General features: G+C 37.0%; 1 protein-coding gene across 1 annotated transcript in view; it reads left to right on the forward strand.

Annotated features, from left to right (window-relative positions):
- Positions 1 to 20,747, forward strand: part of OTOGL (otogelin like) — an 86,552-nt gene that overhangs the window by 31,571 nt on the left and 34,234 nt on the right. Inside the window, exons 23-28 of the mRNA XM_085307636.1 lie at positions 10,353 to 10,487; positions 10,943 to 11,089; positions 12,183 to 12,302; positions 14,132 to 14,248; positions 17,077 to 17,233; positions 17,788 to 17,814. Of these exons, the coding sequence (XP_085163762.1) occupies positions 10,353 to 10,487; positions 10,943 to 11,089; positions 12,183 to 12,302; positions 14,132 to 14,248; positions 17,077 to 17,233; positions 17,788 to 17,814 (703 nt within the window). The remainder of the gene's footprint in view (positions 1 to 10,352; positions 10,488 to 10,942; positions 11,090 to 12,182; positions 12,303 to 14,131; positions 14,249 to 17,076; positions 17,234 to 17,787; positions 17,815 to 20,747) is intronic.

Genomic DNA, 20,747 nt, shown 5'->3' on the forward strand with positions numbered 1-20,747 from the left:
ATCCCTAGAGACATAGCACAGGAATCTGTGCTGAGACCTTTATTTAGCACCTTCAGAAATGATTTTGAAAACAGGATATGGAGATTGAAGTAACAGTGTACTAATGGTACAGAATCAGTCTGAATAGCTGAAACAAAAGGTGACCATCTAAATGTTCAGAAGATCTTCTGATAGAAAACACAGCATGGTAAAATGGAAGATGGAATTCAACAACAAAAAATGGAAATCAGTGCACACTTAGAAAAAGCAGTTATTTAAAAGCAGTGGTTAATGAATTTGTCAACTAATTTTTTAACTAAAATGATTAAAAATTGTTTTCTTACTCCGACTTTTTTGCTTATGTTCTTCCATCTTCCAGGATACCATATTCTTTCCCTAGCAAAGTGGTATTCTAGCAAACTTCTACTGTAATTTCCTTGTATTCTAAACTTGTATTCTAAGTCTGTTTCTTCCATTTGTTTTTTTCATTGAAATTCTGCATTTATAGTAAAATTATTGTCTTCCTGTTACTTACATTAGGGTGTTTTTTTATTTTTTATTATTTACTTATATATATATTTTTAGCTTTGTGCTGGTTTTCAGTCCTGCAGTTCTGTATATTCTGTAATGTCAGTGTATTGCACTTTGGAGCCACTTAGATGTGTTCTCTTCTGATAAACAAGATTGTATTTTCTCTTACTTYGGAGGGATTATATTTCCAAGGGAGTGTTTAGAGGGATATTATACCCTGATGGTATAATCAGGTATTCTGATGAATGTCCTTGAGCGAGAGCTGTGTTGCAGTGCTTATCTGCCATTTCAAAAATCCACTGCAGTCCTTCTATTATTTTTATTAGGTTGTCAGTAAGGCCCTAAAGCCAAGAAAATAAGCAACTAGTTGCTTCTTCCATCTTGAAAGATCTGTTTTTCTAGCCGGCAGAACTGAGGCTCTAAGTCTCAAGTATTCACAGTTCGTGAATTACCCCCAACTTTGAAATACACAGTAAAAATATTTTCAATTGTTTTCAGCTGACTCTGTGGTTCTGGTGATTTTAAAGTCACCTTTTTCATCTTCTTGCTGCAACCATAAAGGCTCTTTTAAAGCCAAAGTTACCACTGTACTTAGAATGTTGGAGGATTATGAAATCCTCAACTAGATACTTGATCAAATAATTAAATTGTTACACCAATTAGAAGTTTGGGTATAACACTTTTAGGTCAAGAGACACTCAAGGACTCATTGTTAAGGTAGAGGTTTGTTTAACAAAACATGAATGATCTGGAAAACTGGTACCAAAACATGAATGAACTAGAAAATCAGTACCAGAGTTTCCCAGAGTGTGGGAATGTTATCCTATTGATAACAGTCCCCTGAGAGCAAGGCAAGTCTTTTCTTACGTATTCCTTCTTTTGTAACTTTAGGCAAGTTCAAAGCTCTTTAGTTKATACCCTTATTTTTGCAATGCTTTATACAAAGCTTGGTTGATGCACTGGCAATTTCCTATCTGTTTACTTGCTGATGTATTTGACTATTACATTTGTTAAATGATGACTGAGCATAAGCTGCAGCAACTATACACTAAGCAGTAATTCTTCAATTATTCATTCCCACATTTGAGCTGGCAGAAACCGCCTTTACACTATCGCCYCCTCTAACTATCTGTAAACTTTTGTATAACAATTTTCAACATCATTTCTGCCAGGTATCAAATCTGTAGATCCATGAAGTTGGTAAATCTATACAATGAAATTGTATTTTGCATCTTTCTTATAACATGTTGGTGAAATTAATACATTCTGCCTAATGATAGTCACTCTATGCAGGACTATGCAAGATGTTAGTCACTCTACGCGTCTGAAGGCTCATGGTTAACAAATATTTTCAGGCTGTCAGTTCATAGCTAAGAAAAATATTTTCTTTTAATAAACTCGAGATTTTTAATGGGAAAGTAAATAATGTTGCATTTAAAATCATAAGTGTTACAGATTGGAAATCTGACTTTAAAAGTCATATTAATCTATTCAAGGAATAAAGTTTGTAACATAAGGTTCCARTCAGAATGCCTTTACTTTTTTAATTGACATACTTAGTCCTCAGGGCTACATTCCAGTAAATAGTTTTACGAGTAAATGATATGCCAAAATATGTCCACTTAAAACACTTGTCAAATAATTTATAGCAACAGTAACTTTGCAGAAGTAATGATGTGTTTCTTGACAGTTTGTGTGTGTGCATGCTCCAAAAAGAAAAAAAAAACTGCTTTTCATTATTTGCTGCGAGTGGTTTACCCTGCTCTAGTTGCAGAGAACACCAGCAGTTTGCTTTTCATCAGTACCATTATTTCAGAGGAAATCTTTCTGGATAGCCCTCTTTTTATAATTGGTCTCTGGAAGTGCTGTAAGGGTCACTAGCCAGTTCTCTGTGGGAGACATCCCTTTCCATTCCAGTCTTCAGCTGGGCAGCCCAGTGCTCAGCTAACGTACCTGTTTTTCCATTTGTGCTATGCCTTCTATGAGCAGTAGATTTAATTAYGCTTGGCAATGGATTTATGCGCTGGTTCCATTTTCTGCAGATCAGTGATCTCAGAGTCAGTTACCTCTACATGCCTTTCTGTCTCCACCAACTGATTCTCCAGACCATTAAATTATGTGGTGAATGAATCACTTTCATCCTCCAACAAATGAAAGATCTCTTTCAATTTGTGCAGGTGCATGCAGGGCTTTCAGGAAAGGCTGGGGGAATAGTTTCTTGACATGAGACTGGCAACTTTGAGAAGGTGTGCATAGTGTGATTCAGAAACTGGATCTTCCTCCTAAGGACTTTGCCATTTAGTGACCATATAGCTTGAGGAGAGTTTATAGCTGACCTTGAGGACCTTGAATTTCTGCTTTTGTGCTAGCGTTCAGCATCCAACAGTCCTTTGGTCATGCTGACTCTAAAATACCATAATCTGTTGGGTGCCTGMAAAGCCAGATCATGGTAAGAATGGCTACCTGAGTTTGATAGTCTCTCACGGGGGAAGCTTTGTGGACTGTTGATGTCTGTATTCTATTGATGTAGCAGTAAAAGGCAGGCAAAACCCAGCAACCTGTGCTCTGTTTCAGGTAGCTGTAGGGTATGTTGTCAGCGTACGATGCTTTGGCTATGTTTGAAGTTGGCGGGGGGAGGGAGGAGAAACACACGGTGCTTAGGCTAGTTACCTGTAGATGTTGCTTTGTGGTTTATGACCGCTGACTCCGGGTCTTGTAGGTGAGCTGTGAGACCTGTGAATTACGTTTACTGTGGTCTCAGTCAAGACATGAGTATCTTTGTGTCTGAATACCTAGAAACTAAGCTTTAATCTATACCAATGTAAATGAACACATACAACTTTCATTTTGTTAAAAAAGTAAGCTTTGTGCAAGTTTCAGCTTTCTAACTCCTGTCATCACTTGCTCAGAAAAGGCAAATTTATTACCACTATGTCCTGTTCTTTTTTTTCCATTATATTGTGCTTTATCATTACAAACCAACAACAAAAAATACATGAATTGTGCACTTAGTTATCTCAAACTAGCAAGACCAACAGTACTGCTGATCTGTATATCGGAATAGCTTGCACTGGCATTATTATCACTTGAAAACAGATATTTGAATGTTTCCCAATTCCTTTATCTAGGGAATAYCTCATTTTTAATTAGAAAAGGATTGCAGAAATGTAACCTGTGCAGAAGCCAAATCTGATGCACTAACAGGCAAAATTAAATAAATGAAACAAAAAGCAATCTGTTCTAAGCAATCTTTCCTTGAACCTTTTAAAGTAATTCTCTTAAAAATATAAAAAATAAAACCAAAACCTGTTCAGCTCTGTTTGATTTCATCAAATTTTTTAAAAATTAAGCAGTACAGATTTAAAAGAAGGTTTTGAAGTATATCAAGTAAAAAGACTTCCTGTCATGTACTTTTTGCAGTATTAGATTTAAAAAAAACCCTATTTGGGTTTTAAAAATATTGTTGATAAAATCCTGAAACAGCCAACAGCTCTAAACTGTCATAAATCTACTCCAAAAGTCTGCGTATAATAAAATCTGATTTAACGATTTGTCCTTATTTTTCCTATAACTTCTATACATATACACAGATACACTGGATCTTTCTCTAGAATTGTCCAGTGTTTAATCTTCCTGAGGTGTATTGTTTTGGGAAGTCACTTTTAAAGAAATAGAGAAGAGTTACCATGAGTGCATTAGCAGGCATCTGGAAGTAGTTTGAGGTGAGTCACTAGCTGGCATAATCTTCCTTTTGAATTTACTTTAGTGATTCTGCTCGAAGATGTTGCTTTCCATGTTTACTCAGTAGTACTACAGTACTAGAAATGTGTCATATCTTTGTAGATTTATTGCAAGTTTCCTTGCCTTATTTTGAGTGAAAAAAAAACTAACTTAAATCTACCACTCTGTAGAGTGTAGTAAGGAAAAAAGAGAGAGTGTGCATGTGTGTGTGTGTGTGTGTGTTAGGCTTGTAGTTCCTTTAGGCTCTTAGTTCCTAAATACATATTTTTAAATACTTGTATAGAAGTGCGTTACATCAGTAGAGGGGTAAGTAAGATTGCCATTCCTTTCTCAGTTCCTTTTGCCCAGTTCTCTCTGGTAAGATTAGCGCCTACTTTCTTTCGATATCCTTGCATCCCAGCTCTCATTTGGATTTCTTCCTAAACTGAGACAGTGTGTATCAGTGCCATCTGCTGACTCCTAACAATATTGCGCACAGCTCCAATGTTTGAATAGCTTTGGGGAAGTCTTTTGAGAGTACAGATTTGTACGAGATGCAAAAGTATTAAATAAAGCTATGCAGAATGTCTGTGTATTATTCCAAAATGATACAGGAGAAAAAATGATACTGGTAAAAAGAAAAGCCTTCCAAAGATGCTTCTTTGGTGTACATTGTGAATAAATTTTGAATAATTAATATGTTTACACTGATTATCTGGAAATCAACCCCACTGTAAAATGGCACAAAAAACTAACAGGGTAAGATCATATGTTAGGTGCCAAGTACTTTGTCCACTCTCCAAAAACACTTAAATATTTATGTTTAGATGCTCACTAAATCTGGGCTAAGAAGCTTGACTTCTTGCAGAGTCAAGCTCTCTGCAAATAATAATTTGCAAAGCTGTAGATTCACATGTTCAAGTTCCTTCAGAGGGAACTCGGAGCATAATAAAAACCCACCAAACTAATTCTGAGATTCCATAAAACTTCCTGAAAGCTAACAATATCTCTCTGAAAATGCTTAGGAAGGAGAAGCATCTTCTATTTTTTAAATTAATATTTTTTTGTGTATGTATTTTTTGGGGAGTTTTTTGTATGTGCCTGAAAAGCTCTAAAGAATCATGAAAATGGAAGGAAAAATGGATAAATGTATCTCTATCCAGTTCCCAGCATGTCCCTAGATTCTATTGTAGCCACCCCAGTTTGCAAGGTAGTATACTGTAGAGAATGAAAGACAAAGAGAGGAATTCAGGATATTAGGAATGGAAAAGAGAAAGTCTTTACACTGACTGAATGGGGAGATTTTAATGAAATATTAGACAAAGGGTACAGCTACCTTTAAATTGTCTTCTCCTAGGCTGCATCTTTACTATATAGTAATCATGAGTTATTGGTGATAGTGATAGAAAATTTCTAGCAAGATACGGAAACAGAAAGTTTCTAACAAAAATAAACCATAGCATTCCCAAGCATTACTTAAAAAAAAAGTACTTTGCTTTTTAAGATAGGAAGAACTATGGAAAAAAAGTGCAGCAAAGTCTAGAAAAAGAATGTTCTGAGAAGTAGGACTGACAATGAGTTTTTGACTGACTGCCCAGATCTGTGACTCTGTCTTCTCTGTTGCTTGGCAACTCCATGTTATCACAAAGAAACTGATATTAAGTTGGAACAAGCTGGATATGGTAATTTACGTGGGAAGATACTCTTGCAGTGGGAAAACCATTTTATTTCTAGCTTCTGTCAGCGTAAGTAGGTTTCACATGACAAACTGTAGTACATCCCCTGTCGGGTGCATTTTACCTAAAAAGGTAAAGAGCAGCTCTGCCTTGGAAACAGATTGTGGAAAAAAAAAACCACACACACACACACACACACACACACACACACACACACGACACCCACCTTGCTTTTCATTAGACCTACTCCTAGTGTCTACTCAGACGTTTCTTCTAACAGTAGTGACAAAAGCTAGTTTATATGTAGATATGGATCCAGTACAAATTAACGAGATAGGACTCGATCATTATCATTTATACTATCAAAATACCTAAGAGCTTAGTGATTTGCCCAAGACATCACTGTCTTACACAAACATAAAGTGGGAATCTAAATTGTCCGTCTCTTTCTTCTGCATTAGCAATGACTGTGTATTAAGTTAGAATTGCATGTTACTTCCTCCCTGCTGGAAGCAGAGGCTGCATATGTAGCAGTTACAGAYTTAATTTGAAGACCATCAGAGCTATGGTATGATTGAACTTTGAATTTGGCTGGTACTGAATGGATAGGGAAAGACCTAATTTTTATTCAGAAGAGAATGGCAAGGGTGTGAATGTAGATCAAATGTTATCTTGAAAGCTTTGATCCACAAGAGACATCTAAAACACATAATGCTGTGTTATATTTGAGGTTAACTCTAAGATTTAATTGGAAAGAGAGAAAGTACAGGAGACTCAGGCTTTAATGAAAGTTTTTCTTAAACTTTTGACTTACTCACAGTTCCACTGAAGCAATAATGGTGTGTCTCTGCATTTCCACCATGCAGCATTTCCAGTAATTTAGTACTAACACGCAGTCCTACAAGTAAGGAAATACTTAATGTGTCTTCAGGAGTCCTTGCTCTGGCTTTGGTCAGCAAAACTCTCCCTGTCTCCAGATTTCTCTTTACTGCAGAGTTAACTTGAAATATTACTCAACTTTTGCCCTTGGCTCAAATCCCAACCATACACAAAAACTTCTGACTGTCAGTCTGTTGATGCTGTTAAGCTAAAGTGATTGGCCTGAACTGTCAGAAGACCCAGGCAGCAGTTTGAGTTAGCACAGCTAATACAGCTAGACGATGCTGCTCCAAGAACTTGACTTCATTGCCAAAAAAGGGGTATTTTTACTGTGGGATAATTAGTCTGAATTAACTATCCTTAGAAAAAAAAAAGAAGAAGAAAAGGCAACTCAGTCTATTTTCTTGCTGTGAAGACATTACTTCCCTATTAATTCAGAGTGCCCTCTTACTGAGGCTAAGCTAACTGGAGAGGAATGAACTCTGCAATGGAAACAGCCTTGTTTTCAGCCAACTATACACGTTTTATGTGTTAATTAGTCGCATATACTCCAAGCTAAGCTCTTTTCTGAACTGACTCATGGTAGGAGATCATTTGCTTGCTCACTTTTCATGTGACGAATATAGAATGTATCAGCTTGCATCATATTTACCAACTTGGTGAGTTTGTCTCCTTTTTAATTTACTGTATCACTTCTAAGAAATCCAAACGTGCTCTGGGCTGTTATCAGACTTGGAGGGGAATAATTACTGGATTGACTCCAGTAGCAAGCCTTTCTTGATTAACACAGTGCATTTCCCAAAAAGGTAGTGACCAGTTCTATTCTGAGTGCAATTTAAAGCAACTTTATAACAGAGGGAACATTGCTGTACCCTGAAGTTTCCACTTCCTTTTAAACAGCTTCACTGCTAACTAGTGACGAGCTGTTTTTCTAAATTCATTTGCCATTAGTTGCTAGTCCTAATTTTACCTACTTTAATCTTTGTCTTCCAGGCTATTTGCTAACACACCACCCATCTGTTTCTTAAATCCTAGTGCTAGGGCAACACAAAATTTGCACTCAGTCTCTCATACCTCACATTCATTGCATTTGCTCATGCTTGCTTTAGTGTTTTCTTTGCCAAGTAGTAGCATCCTCTGGCTTGTGAGCCCTGCTGGACTAAGGGCAACAAAGCTGTAGCACATCCTCTATGTGGCAGCAAAAATACCTCCACGCTATGCATTATCTAGAGTAGGGGGTTTTCTTTAGACTAGAGTTGTTCTTTAAACAGTTTGGTCATTTTCACAGAATCACAGAATGGTTGAGGTTGGAAGGGACTTCTGGAGATCATCTAGTCCAACCCCCCCTTGCTCAAGCTGGGTCACCTAGGGCATGCTAGACAGAATAGCATCCAGGTGGGTTTTGAGTATCTCCAAAGAAGGAGACTCCACAACCTCTCTGGGCATTGTGCTTCAGTGCTCCTCACTCTCACAGTAATGAAGTTCTTCCTTATATTCAGGCAGAACATCCTGTGTTTCAGTTTGTGCCCATTGCCTTTTGTCCTGGTCTTTTGACTTTTATTTAAAAAGAAAAAGAAAGCTGCAGCAACCATTTTTCTGTATGCGATGTACATATAGAAAATTCCTCTGCACTGGCGAGGAAAAATTGATGTTATGTTTTTCTTTCTGGAGATCTGATGAACACAGAATAAATAAGGGTATGAATGTGAAGCAGGCAGGGAGTAGCTGGAAGCCTGTGCCCTTTATCTTCCAAGTGATTGAAGGAGGGAGCAAAGCTCTGGGGTGGGACACTGCACATGCATACCAAGGCAGGGATTCCTCCTCCTGTGGCTGAGTGGTGCTCTCCCAGAGCACTGTTGTGAGCCAAGAGGAGTCCTCAAGTTGCTCTGAGAAGTTCTCATCTTACCGACTGTGCCATTAGCATCTTAAATCAGTTCTTGTAGTTTCTGCCCTCGAATTACCATATTTGCCCTAAACTCTCCTTTGCTTCCCATGCCTTTAAATCCTGAAGCTTCTGCCCTGGTGCCCAGGAGGTAGAGCTGCTCATATCTGGCTGAATGTGCTCTTTTGGAGATGAGTGTGTTGAACGCACATTTATAAAGACAGTAATTAGCAGTAGTCTACATGAACTATGTGCACTGGTAACTAGACTGAGCAAGCGTCTAATACAGGGGAAATATGCAAGTGAAAGCAGATAGTTCTTGGATTTTTTTCTCCTTGGAAAACCTTAAAGGAGCCATATTTTCAGAGGATGTTCAAAAGAGGGTGGGAGTAAGAAGAGAAGGTTAGACATCATTTTGTTTCCAGCACTACCCAAATGTCTCATGTATGACTGGATGACTCAGCGGTGGTATGCAGAGCTTCTCACCTCCAAGATTTTTATTTCATATCTGTCACAAGTTTCTAATGACTGTAGGACAGTGTTTGATCAAAAATAACACTGGCTTCAAAGGCATTCTTGTTGGCTTATATTAATATTATGAAGTTGCATCTCAAGTCTTTTCAGCTTATAGCTTCTTGCTGGCTTGTTGACTTGCAAGGGTGGTATAGAAATCAGTCAAAAGGCAGATTTTAAACAAGTAAGAAATCATGASAGTGAGTAACTCAATTTTATTTTTTTGTGGTAGAGCGTGATCAACTCTGAAAACAAAGCTGCTCTCCTTTTTCCCAGTGCCAGTCTAGCAAGGAGAATTACAGGGTGCATCTGCATTTGTCTCAGGGTGTAAAAGAATCCCAGAAGCTGCAGGTGAAGGGACAGGTATGCTAAGCCAAAGTGCAGAAGTGATTGTATGTGCTGAGGATGCAAAATTAATTTACAGGGTGGAGAGCCAATAGATATAGTATTATGAAGACAGCACAGAATAAATTTGAATTTTGGAGATTAGGAACAGTGTGGAAGAGTAGATTAAACTGGAAGTGCTGTGTATGTGGCATTCCTTGATGTGTTTATGGAACACTAGCAAATCAAAAGAGGAGACAATACTTCTGAATGTTAGAAAATAACAACAACAAAAAATGGCAGAAGATTTTCCCCACTCCAAAAACTTTTACTCAAGTTTCTTTGAACTTTGGTGGATATCAGTAAAGAAATTATTCTACCTACTACTTGCAGATGGTAGATTTCTTAGCTTTAAAAATACAGTAACAGCTTGATCTCAAGTATCCATGTTTTAATAAAAAGGTTATTTTTAAACCATGTCTTGATTTTTGACAACCATATTGTGCAATATGTATTGGATTCTCTGTATGAGTACATTTTAAAAGCCTAAACAAGACTTTTATTTTAGAAATAGGCAGACCCTCCGAATGTGACGTTCTCAGAAGAAGAAAAAATACTAATAGTTAACATAATGGTTCTTTATGTTTAACTCCAGAGTTTGAATTGCTTGAGGGTTCACCTTTGAATTTGAAAATGTATTTCCTTGTTTCGTAGCTTTTCTTAAATTTTAAATTCAAAGATGTGAAAACTCTTTAAGTTTTTCATGCTGATGTTGAGGCTAGAATGTATCTGCAGGAGTGAAACACAATTGCGTTTTTAAGTAAAATGATTTCTTTTTCATATTGCAGAGCACAGATAACTCAAATGTATCTGTAATTGCTCAGAACAAGAAGTGCTTTGACAACAATATTGTTTGCTCAAAGAGTATTTTCATCACTGTCGGAGACACTGAGATTTATTTTAGCAAACCTTCTGAGAAGCAGGTTAGTTGCTTTCTTTGCTATTAGATTGCCCTTTAAGATTAGCATTTTAAAGTTGCAACTCTAATGGAGCATATTTTTGGAAAAATCTCAGTCTGAGTTAATACATTACAAGTGCCTAGGCCTAGATACAGCAGCAGCTCTCAGGAAAAATCTTTCTTTTCTGCTGTTTCTATTTGTGCTACAAAGAAGCCTGATCAAAAGCCTCAAGGAGTCAAGGCATATTGGCATTTATTTGTTTCTTCCCACTTGGTTTTGTAAGGGAAGGCAAAATGTAGTCAAAGCAAGCTTGAAATAATCCAAAAGACAAAAAAAAAACAGTATCTCCAGTAATATTATTGATTCGGTTATATGTTAAAGATAAATATAAGTATATTGAAAAATATGTTACTATTTGGCTGCATACCTTAGTTGTGGAATTGCTCCATTAGATCTTAATAAATATCTATTTCTGTCAGAGGACCTTAAGGGTACAGGAAAACAAATCTAACTATCAGCTTTGGAAGGCTGGATATTACACTGTGATACACTTTCCAGAACAGGATATTACAATTCTGTGGGATAAGAAGACAACAATACATGTTAAAGTTGGACCTCGATGGAAGGTGAGCCGAAATAAAAAACTGAGATTTTGCATAGTTCTTAGTGTTACTAGTATATTCTCCTGTGAAATAACTGCAATAATCTTTGTTTCATAACTGACATTACTAGCAGTATAGTTGTTTATCATAGGGTTCACCTGTTAGAATTTCCCAAGTAAGAAAAGAACATATTGAGGATGTGATTTCATGGCTGGACTCCTGGGAGAGAAGGTGGGTCGCACAAGCCTGTTCACTCTGTCGTTCTGAGCACTGCAACATTATAGATGTACAGTAATATGACTCTAACTCAAAGTTAATTTATGGAGAGCAAGGGGTGTATGTGTGTGTGTAAATTAGTTTCATTTATCCACTCACTACGAATCCAGCATGCTTTCCTAATCACTGAGTCAGCAAAAAAGAAGCTGCAGGAAATTTATAGCTGGCAACATGAAAAATGGTAGGCTACGTAGCACAGTCTCATATTGGACTAGACTGATTGTGGAACTGCACTCTGAGATGTAGTAGAGGCTGCTGAGATGAACAGATGAAGTCACATCTCAGGTTGAAGCTCAGAAAATGAGATACAGAAAAGAATCTAGACAAGAATTGAAATCTAAAATACAGAAGTATATTGTGAAAGGCTTAGGTTTGGATGCAAGGAAGAACTTGCCTCCAGTGACTGTTTCTTTCACAGTTTATAGTTAAGTTAGATGATGGCTATACCAAGTCTTAAAGAAAAATAATCTATTAGCATAACCCGTTGTCTTAATGACAACAATTAGTCAGGCTTCATAGAGGTAATTCACCTGAGCTTTTGACTTTTGGATTGGATACACCACAAAGCTTTCAGAAAAAAATAAGACTGCATTCCAGCCCCTTTCCACAGGCAGATAGTAAGTACAGATTCCAGAAAACAAGAGACAGAAGGAAAAACGGAAAATGTAAATTTCTATTAAAAGTTATTTGCAATATGGGACTGTAAGCACAGTAGAATGTCAGATATTTTCAAAGTATGAATCAGATTTTCATTTACTTTTTTGTTTAAGAATGTTTTGCTTGACATTTATAGCACATAGAGATTATTGACTATCAACATTACATCATTCCTCTGTTTTAGGGTAAACTGGCAGGTTTGTGTGGAAATTTTGACAAATACACTTCAAATGATTTGACTACATCAAACAATATGGAGGTGAGAAATGCACAGGTGTTTGGAGACAGCTGGGTAGTAGGACAGGTAAGTCCCATGTCCGGTTTATATTTTTTATTCATAAATGAACATGTTATTAGCACATGAAGTACAGGAATTTTCTAAATTGACTGCCAGTCAGTATATAAGAGGGCATTTGAATTTTTGTGTTTGTACATATCAAATGTGTTAATAATTCCGTATATTGTAGCAAACATATAATATTAAGTTTAAATGAAACCAACCAATCTGTTCAGGGAAGAATACATTCTTCCTCTGTACAAAATAATTATTATAGTTCTCTGGATTTGAATTTTCTCTAAATTTAGATATATTACTTCTGGTATTTTGGATTAAGCCCAATTTATATATATATATATATATATATATATATATATGTATGTATATATATAATTTCTCCTCTGATGTTTGAGGCATCTAGATACTGAAATAAGCAGAATCTGAACTCTGGAAAAATGTTTTGCTCAAACCTCAGAATTTGCCTGATTTCAAATGAATACTCTTTTAATAGCACAAGGTTAAAATTCTTCAGTCTCTGGGAGATAATTGAAATACAGAAATTGTAAAACTAAGATTCACGTTCAATGATATTTTTCAGTTGCAATCTGTAACACAGAACGAACAGACAAAACAGCAGTGGCAAATGGGGTGGTGAGACAGAAAAAGCTCCCAACACTGATGAGCATAACCCAGAACAGAAACTGAATTTCTAAGCAGGAGGGAAGAGGCTGTAGAGAGTGGGTGACTGCAACTGTGTTTGATAACACAGGAGCATGGGTATTTTTATAGCCTGTGGACCTCCTGATAAATCAATATTTGTAGAATACTGTCTTAGAAAGATATCTGGGAGAATTGATTTTTAATCTGTTCTCTCCGTGACTCAGAACAGGAAATCGAACCAAAATCTCTCACATCATGAAAAAATATCTGCTGTGCTTTGGGAGAATGTTTTGAGGTTCCTGTCCCTTAATATCTCTGTTTGGATCTATTTTACTCCACATAAAATATTTAAATTATGTGAGCAAGCAAAGGAAATGTGTAGTGTGGTGGTTATGGTGGTTACGCCACTCATCTAGAAGGTGGTACATAAAAAAAAACATGTAGATACTTTATATGAAGTGTAATAATATCAATATAAGAGACCAAGAGCAATATACTCTTGAATGCTCTGTAGTCTGGTGCTTATGATTCCTTTCTGGGAAGTCTAGGCTTAGATTCAAAGGAAGGAAGGGACTGTGCTCTCCCACCTTCTGGATGAGTACCTGAATTATTATATTCAGTGTATTATAGTCAATGTATTGACTATTTTTTTTTGTTCATTTGTTTTTCTTCTTGAAGACAGACTTAAAAAGAGGGAGTTGCATTTCAGCCATTTTTGAGTTATCATTAGTGATCTTTGACTGTGTTTTTTATGAGTGACTTTGTTCCTACTGCTGCTTCTTTATTTGAACTTACAGGGCTAAAGTCATCTCTAGTGTGACTCCGTTTAAAGTCAGTGCAAAACCACCAGGGATGGATTTGGCCTGTATGTTTGTTTGTGATGTTACACTTGGTTGCTCTGGTAATGATTATGATGTGTCACAAAGAAAACATTTTGTCTGCATGCGCTGAGCAGATAGCAGGAACATTTGAGTACTTAAGAACAAAACAACACAGATTCTTTTTTGTGCAAATGTTTTTAATTAAAACAAAAAATCAGGGAAAGAGGGTGCAAATAAAGAAAATAGCATTTAAACTTTATTGTTTTCTGAATACGAGTATTGAATTCTACAATATATATAGTATACCTGAGTCCACTGTAGACATATATTTGTTTAAAAAGTTTGTGGTTTTTTTGTTTGTTTGTTTGTTTTAAGTGCAAGAGCCCAAATGAAACACTAAGACCATGTGAGGTGCATCAGAGCAAGTTCCCTTATGCCAAAAAGGAATGCTCAATTTTGTACAGTGATGTTTTTGCACCTTGTCGCAATGTGGTAAGTTTATTAAACATCTAAGATTTGTTCTCATGTAGGAGAATGTTAAAGATTCAGTGATTAATTTCTTCTTACTCTTCCCCTCAGTGGGAATATCAAGGAGGATACTGAGTACAGCCCTGAAAGTATCTCTGTGTGGGTGGGCTATGTTTGTGCAGAGCTCCTTGTTCCTTTCAAAACTGCAGCCTAAACATTACAGTGATAACTGGGAGTCATGAATTACTAGACTGGATAGTAAAGGTTCTATTCTCTTTATTTATTTTTTATTTATATCTTCTCTTTACATAGGTAACTGATTTTTTGCGGATTTTGTATGTATTGTGGAATTCTAAACTAAACATTTGTATAACGTGCCTACAGCTTATCTCACATGGTTTTATTTTATTAACTGTTCTGCTCAATATAGAAAGAAATATGAGAGAGTGAGTTTTGGACTGGAGAGCTATCAATATTTTTTATTGGCTGGCAGTTTATCAAAACTCTGAGGTATGATGTCCTTGTTTTCCCGTATCTGGCTGAGCTGGGAATTGAGTTAAGAGGAATGTTCTTAAGCGCAGTCTATGTAAGATGGGCATGACAATAGCTTGTGTGGGAATCTTTTCTTCCATTTTAGCCCACTGTTTATCAAAGCAAGATACTACATTTTTGCCTATTTCTGATTTTAGCCTCCCAAAGGCATGTAGTAATCAAAGGTGCTTTTTTACACCTGTGCAAGCAAGAACCACCATGACTGTCTTGACTCAGTCCTTGTTTTCTTTCTAACTATGAATACAAATGAGATCATTAGATGTCCCAGCTGAACTTCCTGACTGTCAGGATTGAAGCTTGATGTCAATATGGGTAGGAATTTGCCTGGAGAGGAGGATGTAGTAGCTTAATCTGGGAGATTTATTAATGTTGACTTTAGTTAGTATGTTAAGAATTTCACGAGCATCTGCCTGAGAACATAGTGATGAGTGTATTTTCAAAGTGGAAAGCAATAAATAAAATGGAATTTCTGAGAGTTTTTTAGGAATCATATTATACTAACTCATAAAGCGAGATTTTTCTCTCTTGAACTATTATTTTCCTTATCTTACCCCTTCTGTGATTAAATTTTTTGAATGTTATGCCAAGGATTTGACATAATTGTTAAGAAATTCATGTCAGGTGCAAACATGACATTCAATCAGCAGTCAGGTATTTTTTCATATGCACATATCCATCTTGTCTGGAACAGTCTGCAAAGCAAATGACTTCAGGTGTTTTTACAACCTGTTCATCAGTGTGTAAAAATACGGCCCTTATGAACGTAACATAAAGTGAGCTACTATCAAGGAGATCTGTTTTGCTACTGGCTGCACAGGCAGAGAAATGGAAGCCAAGGGAAAAAGTCCAAGAAGAGACCGGCACTGGGGCATGGGAGGAGCAGAAAGCTACATAGGCATGGGTCCTGGTAGGCACTTGGAGTAGCGCAGTCAGTCCTGCCTTGTAGGTGGCCGGGATGCATATAGAGCGAGCTCCTCTCTGTGGGACTGGCAGGGCCAGACTGCTCTGAGCTCAGGGTTCAGCTGAGACTGGAAAACTCCCTTTTAGGGAGACAAAATCTTGCCTCTAACTGGCAGTGACTGATGGATTGCAGTTGCCCAGCTGAGCACCAAACTCAGCAGGGGCTGAGGAGCTGTGATACTTGCAGGCAAAGGGTATTCCTCTTAACTCCTGAACTCAGCAGGAGCTTTGATCCATGCTTCCCAGCTTGTCACAAAAAAACAAGACACCACTAACGCAAGCTGAGACATGCCATCCCATAGATGGGTTACACCCTGGAGCCAGGGCTGCTATTTGGTGATGCCTGCAAAGTTATTGCTGCCATTTTCAATGGAGTTAACTCCTATGTGCCCACCCCAGTTCTGTCTCTATTTCAATAAGAAAAAAAGATGAAAGAAAAAGTAAGCAAGCAAAATGGCATCCCTCCCCACTCTAAGTATGAAAGACAAAAAAACAATCTTGTTATCCCTGCCAGCTTCTAGCAACTGCCAGCTCAGGAGCTGTCTCAGTGTTTGAGAGATGCTATTTTGTTACTGTGATGCTATTTCTATAGGGCTGATGTGCCATTCAAGTCCTCTATAACTAAACTGAATTAGAGTCTAAAATTGATTCTAAATTAAAGAATAGTAGTGTTTGTTTAGACATTACTCTATATTCAATAAGAACACCTTTTTTGAAAAGATTGCTCAACATTACAGAAAAGATTATTTAAAAATAAAAAATATTTCTGTTTCCTGCTGTTAGTCTTTGATCTTTGATAGATTTCTGAGCTAATGAAGGTCTTGGGGAAAGAGTCTTAAAATCTTAATAAATGCAGAAATATATTATTCTTCAAAATGTTACTAGTGTGCTCAGAATTCCTTTTCCTGACCCCCGAAAGTTACAAATATATTTATTTTTGAAGTAAAATAAAATACTTGCCGTATTGCAGCTCTGATTTTGTTGTTATTCATGCAAAACTAACGGGATGACTCTAGGTGGCAGTATTTGCTTTATATAAAAACAGAATTACCAACTTCAATAAGCTCTTCATAATCAAGAAATWACAAGTGTGTGGACAATCATATTTATTAACACTCATTGATTTTCTCTTGGTCTGTAATAGAGGTACAAACTGTTCATTCCAAGTGTACTTTTCATAAAGGAATATATCTAAACCTTAGAAAATGTGGTGTTTTTGTTTTATATTCTTTCAGTCAGTCCTTCCAGGAGTAGCACTCCTGCTGAAACTCCTACAACAGGAATTTCTACAGCTAGAGTAATTGAGTCACCTGGCCTCATTTTTATTTTTTTTCCCTCAGATTGATGTCACTTCTTTTGTCAAAAACTGTCATACAGATACATGTAACTGCAATCTTGGAGGGGACTGTGAGTGCTTGTGTACCAGTATTGCAGCTTATGCTCACAAGTGTTGCCAGCAAGGAGCAGCAGTTCACTGGCGGTCTCCTACGCTCTGTGGTATGTACCTGGTCTGGCTTCTCTGGAGAAAGGGATGTCTTTGGTCTTTTGCTGTCCCATGATACAAATGTCTTGAAATAAGACAGAAGCGGCTGGATAATAAATGTACTTGTTCACTCTTTCAAGTTGTCTGTGTCAGCTGTTAGTCTTCTACACCTCAATTTACTGTCTTACTGAAGAAGACTGGCTGCGTTGAGGGTATGTTAGTGTGGAGGTTGTTAAAAGGCAAAGCTATGCAAGATTTAGAGTACTTTCAAAATGAAGTGTGAGACTGCAAGCAGATACAGTGCATTTGCTTTTAATTTGTAGTGAGAACAGTCCTCAGCTGTAGAATAACTAGTACTTCAGGTCTGCTGTGCTCGCATGTAACTAAATATAGCTGTCTGTCACTGAATAAAAGCCTAAGGAAATAGTCACTAATTGAAATACATAAAGGAGAAAGAAACTTCCCCTGATCACAGTATATTTTACATTTTTGAAATCTTAGTGTGCTGGCACGCATGGATTCTGCTGCTACTTTTTGATAATAATATGCTTATTTTCTATTTTTTTAGCTTATGACTGTGAATATTACAATCAAGGTATGTAGTATTTGATATTACTCTCTGACTCATCCTCATTTTTAAATAGCTTCTTGCACTTACCATCCATGTTTTGCAGCATATCATCTGATGCACTATGTGCTTGTTGTTCAGATGTTGATTGGTCTAGAGTATGGAAGCAATCTTTGATGTACATTCTCTCTACAAGATGCTATTTTGTGATGTTTCTCTCTCTCTCCCTCTCAGAGTTATTTTGTTTTCCCTTAAAAAAAAAAAAAAGAAAAAGAAAAAAAGAAAGAGGAAAAATAATTAGAAAAAAATCCCAAGAGGCACATCCCTTAAATCACTTCACTCAGGCTAACCTTGGAAGAAAATACAGTTTGCTAATTTCTCTCTGTAATGGGTCAGAATTATTTTTCAGTATTCCTGTTCTGAGTATGTTACCAAAGCGAGTGCCCTGGATCTTTCTGCTGTGTGTCCAGAGACAATGGTTGTGTGGAAACAGGCATCCTAGCTGTAACCAGAACCACACATCTGTCATCTCAGATGAAACATGATACCTTCCACTCTAAAAATAAAATGGCTTATGGCTGAGAAGACTCTCTTGTTAGCTGTTAGCTGTGTTAGAGGTTACCTCTTTTCTCTGTGCCCTGTTCCCTAGGGTAGGATTACATGGTCATAGTCCCTTGAGTTCACTGAATATTTAAGTCCGTTAGAAAGGAGTGATGACTTGCATAAGCCTAGAATAGTGTATGCCATTTGGCACATTTTCCTTGTCTATTTAACATCACTGTGTTATTATACTGATTTTTTTATACCTGACCTCTGTCTATAAAAAAGATCTACTCTGCCTATTCAGAGACAGTAAAACTTCACTGGAAGGAAGTGCATGCATGGACATGACCATGTAATCTTGAGTTCCACAGGACAAAACTACTTTTTCCTTCTGCCCTCCCACAGAAATCAACTTACAGGTGTTTGCTGGTATAGTACTGTAATATGAAATAAATGAAAATAGGGTATTGCTGATGCAGGATGTCAAAACATGAAAGATGTAGCTGATGACCGGGGAATGTACTGTTGCTACTATTATTGACTTTTTGGATTTTGTCCCAATTCATYGATACTCAGACACTACCATGGACTCTTTCAATGTTCTTTTTATAAGTGCCCTTTTTAAAGGAAAAAGAACAGCTCAAAGTAATTCAAAACATCTTGTCACATATATCATTGCTCAATGAAAAAATTAAATAATTTCCAAAAAGTAAACCCTTTCTTCCGTGCTGTTCTGTTATGGATATCTAAAAATATTCTTTCTCTGTGCCATATTCAGGTGCCTCATGTGTTGCATGAGATTTGTCCTGTATAAATATAAAAAGACAATGCTAAATTAGTAAGGGATTTAAATACTGACCAATTTGTGTGCCTCTTACAAGTTTTTTACGTGGCTATTACCATTTTATTTTTCGCTTCATTGAAGTAGTTGTTTTTGGTATGGTGAAACTTTGAAACATTTTTCTTCATAAATTAATGGTGTAGATATACTTCATCTCTAATGATGCTGAGTTAATAATAAATTTGGTATGATTTTTAGACAAAATAGAAAACTCACAAACTTTATGAACATATCTCACACAATATAATTATCTCCTAGGTTGGCGTTCTGAAGGGGCTTGATTTTTGTTTTTCCTTTTGAAATTGAGGACATGTGGAAGAGATTGTTCTGGTTCAATTAAGAATTCAATTGAATTTGTTGATTGGCTTTTGCTAGCTCTACTTTGACTGGTGTATGTACTTTTAACTGATTGCTTGTACTTTTAATGGGTGAAAATCAGTGGCCTCATTATGCTGAATGATCTTAGTATTCCCTATGTCTCAGCTCCTACGCTTGTTTTTGTCAGTCTACCATGTGCAGGTGGACTACCAGGCCATGCATTGTATCTTGGAAGTCAGGGAGAAGCACTACTAGGATGTTAGCTTGCGTCTGCACTGTAAGATCCAGAACTGGGGTGTATTGTATTTTGGAATTGGTAGGATAAAAGATTTTACGTACAAATCTCACTAAAATTGTACCATAAAAACAGCTTAGAGTGATATTCGTGTAATTTCTGTGGCACCCCATCTTAGATTTGGGTACCCTGCATGTGGGTTGTTAAAAAGAAAGGGAAACTTGGCTAACTATGATGGTAAGAGTGTGACTTTCAATATGTCTTTTTTAGCGACTCACATCCTGCCGTGAGCATCATACAGTAGACAGATTTTTTTTTCTCTTTCAAAGAGTCTGGCCCAGTACTTTTCAGCGTGTAAATCCTGCTAGGTATACCAAACTTCCCATGATATTCCTTGCAGTAGGGGGATTTTGTTGTTTTTAAAAAATAAAAAGAAACCAAAGAATGACTTTAGGCATGTGTTGGCCATCAAGTGCCACCTAAACAACTTTTGGGATGGAGGGTGGMTCCTCCTTCAGCTCTCATTCTTTTTTGTTCTGGCTGATGTCAAATTGTGGAATCTTTATGAAAACTACAGATTACAGCTCAGTCCTGCTTCTGCTGAAGTCACAGGCAAAGTGTCTGTTAATTTAGAAGGAAAAAAGCCAGAGGATTTAGGATAAACGGGTTGTAATTGCCTTAGCACTTCCTCTGTAAAGACAGTCATTTTGTGGCAGGCTTCTGGAAGTTCATATGCGTGTGAGCTCCACCATAGTTTCCATATAAAAACAATAGTGATTTTCATGCAGTATTCTTCAGAAATCGGTGCCTAACTTCCTACTGAGCTGAATCTCATTATTATGAGCATTCCTTCCCTCTTGTGGCCATATTGGCATGGAGCTGGCCTAGGCTGGGAGAGGAGTTCAGCCCTTCCACTGAAAGGATTAAAAGCTTTCACAAAACTTAGATTTTGTTCATTACTCACAAGATAAGGTTTTAGAAGTATGCTGCTCTTGGTTCTTTCAGAGGGGTAAAGACTGAGGT

Source organism: Rhea americana, unplaced genomic scaffold, assembly GCF_003343005.1.
Source record: "Rhea americana isolate MKP2758 unplaced genomic scaffold, rheAme1 scaffold_260, whole genome shotgun sequence".
Taxonomy (NCBI): Eukaryota; Metazoa; Chordata; class Aves; order Rheiformes; family Rheidae; genus Rhea; species Rhea americana.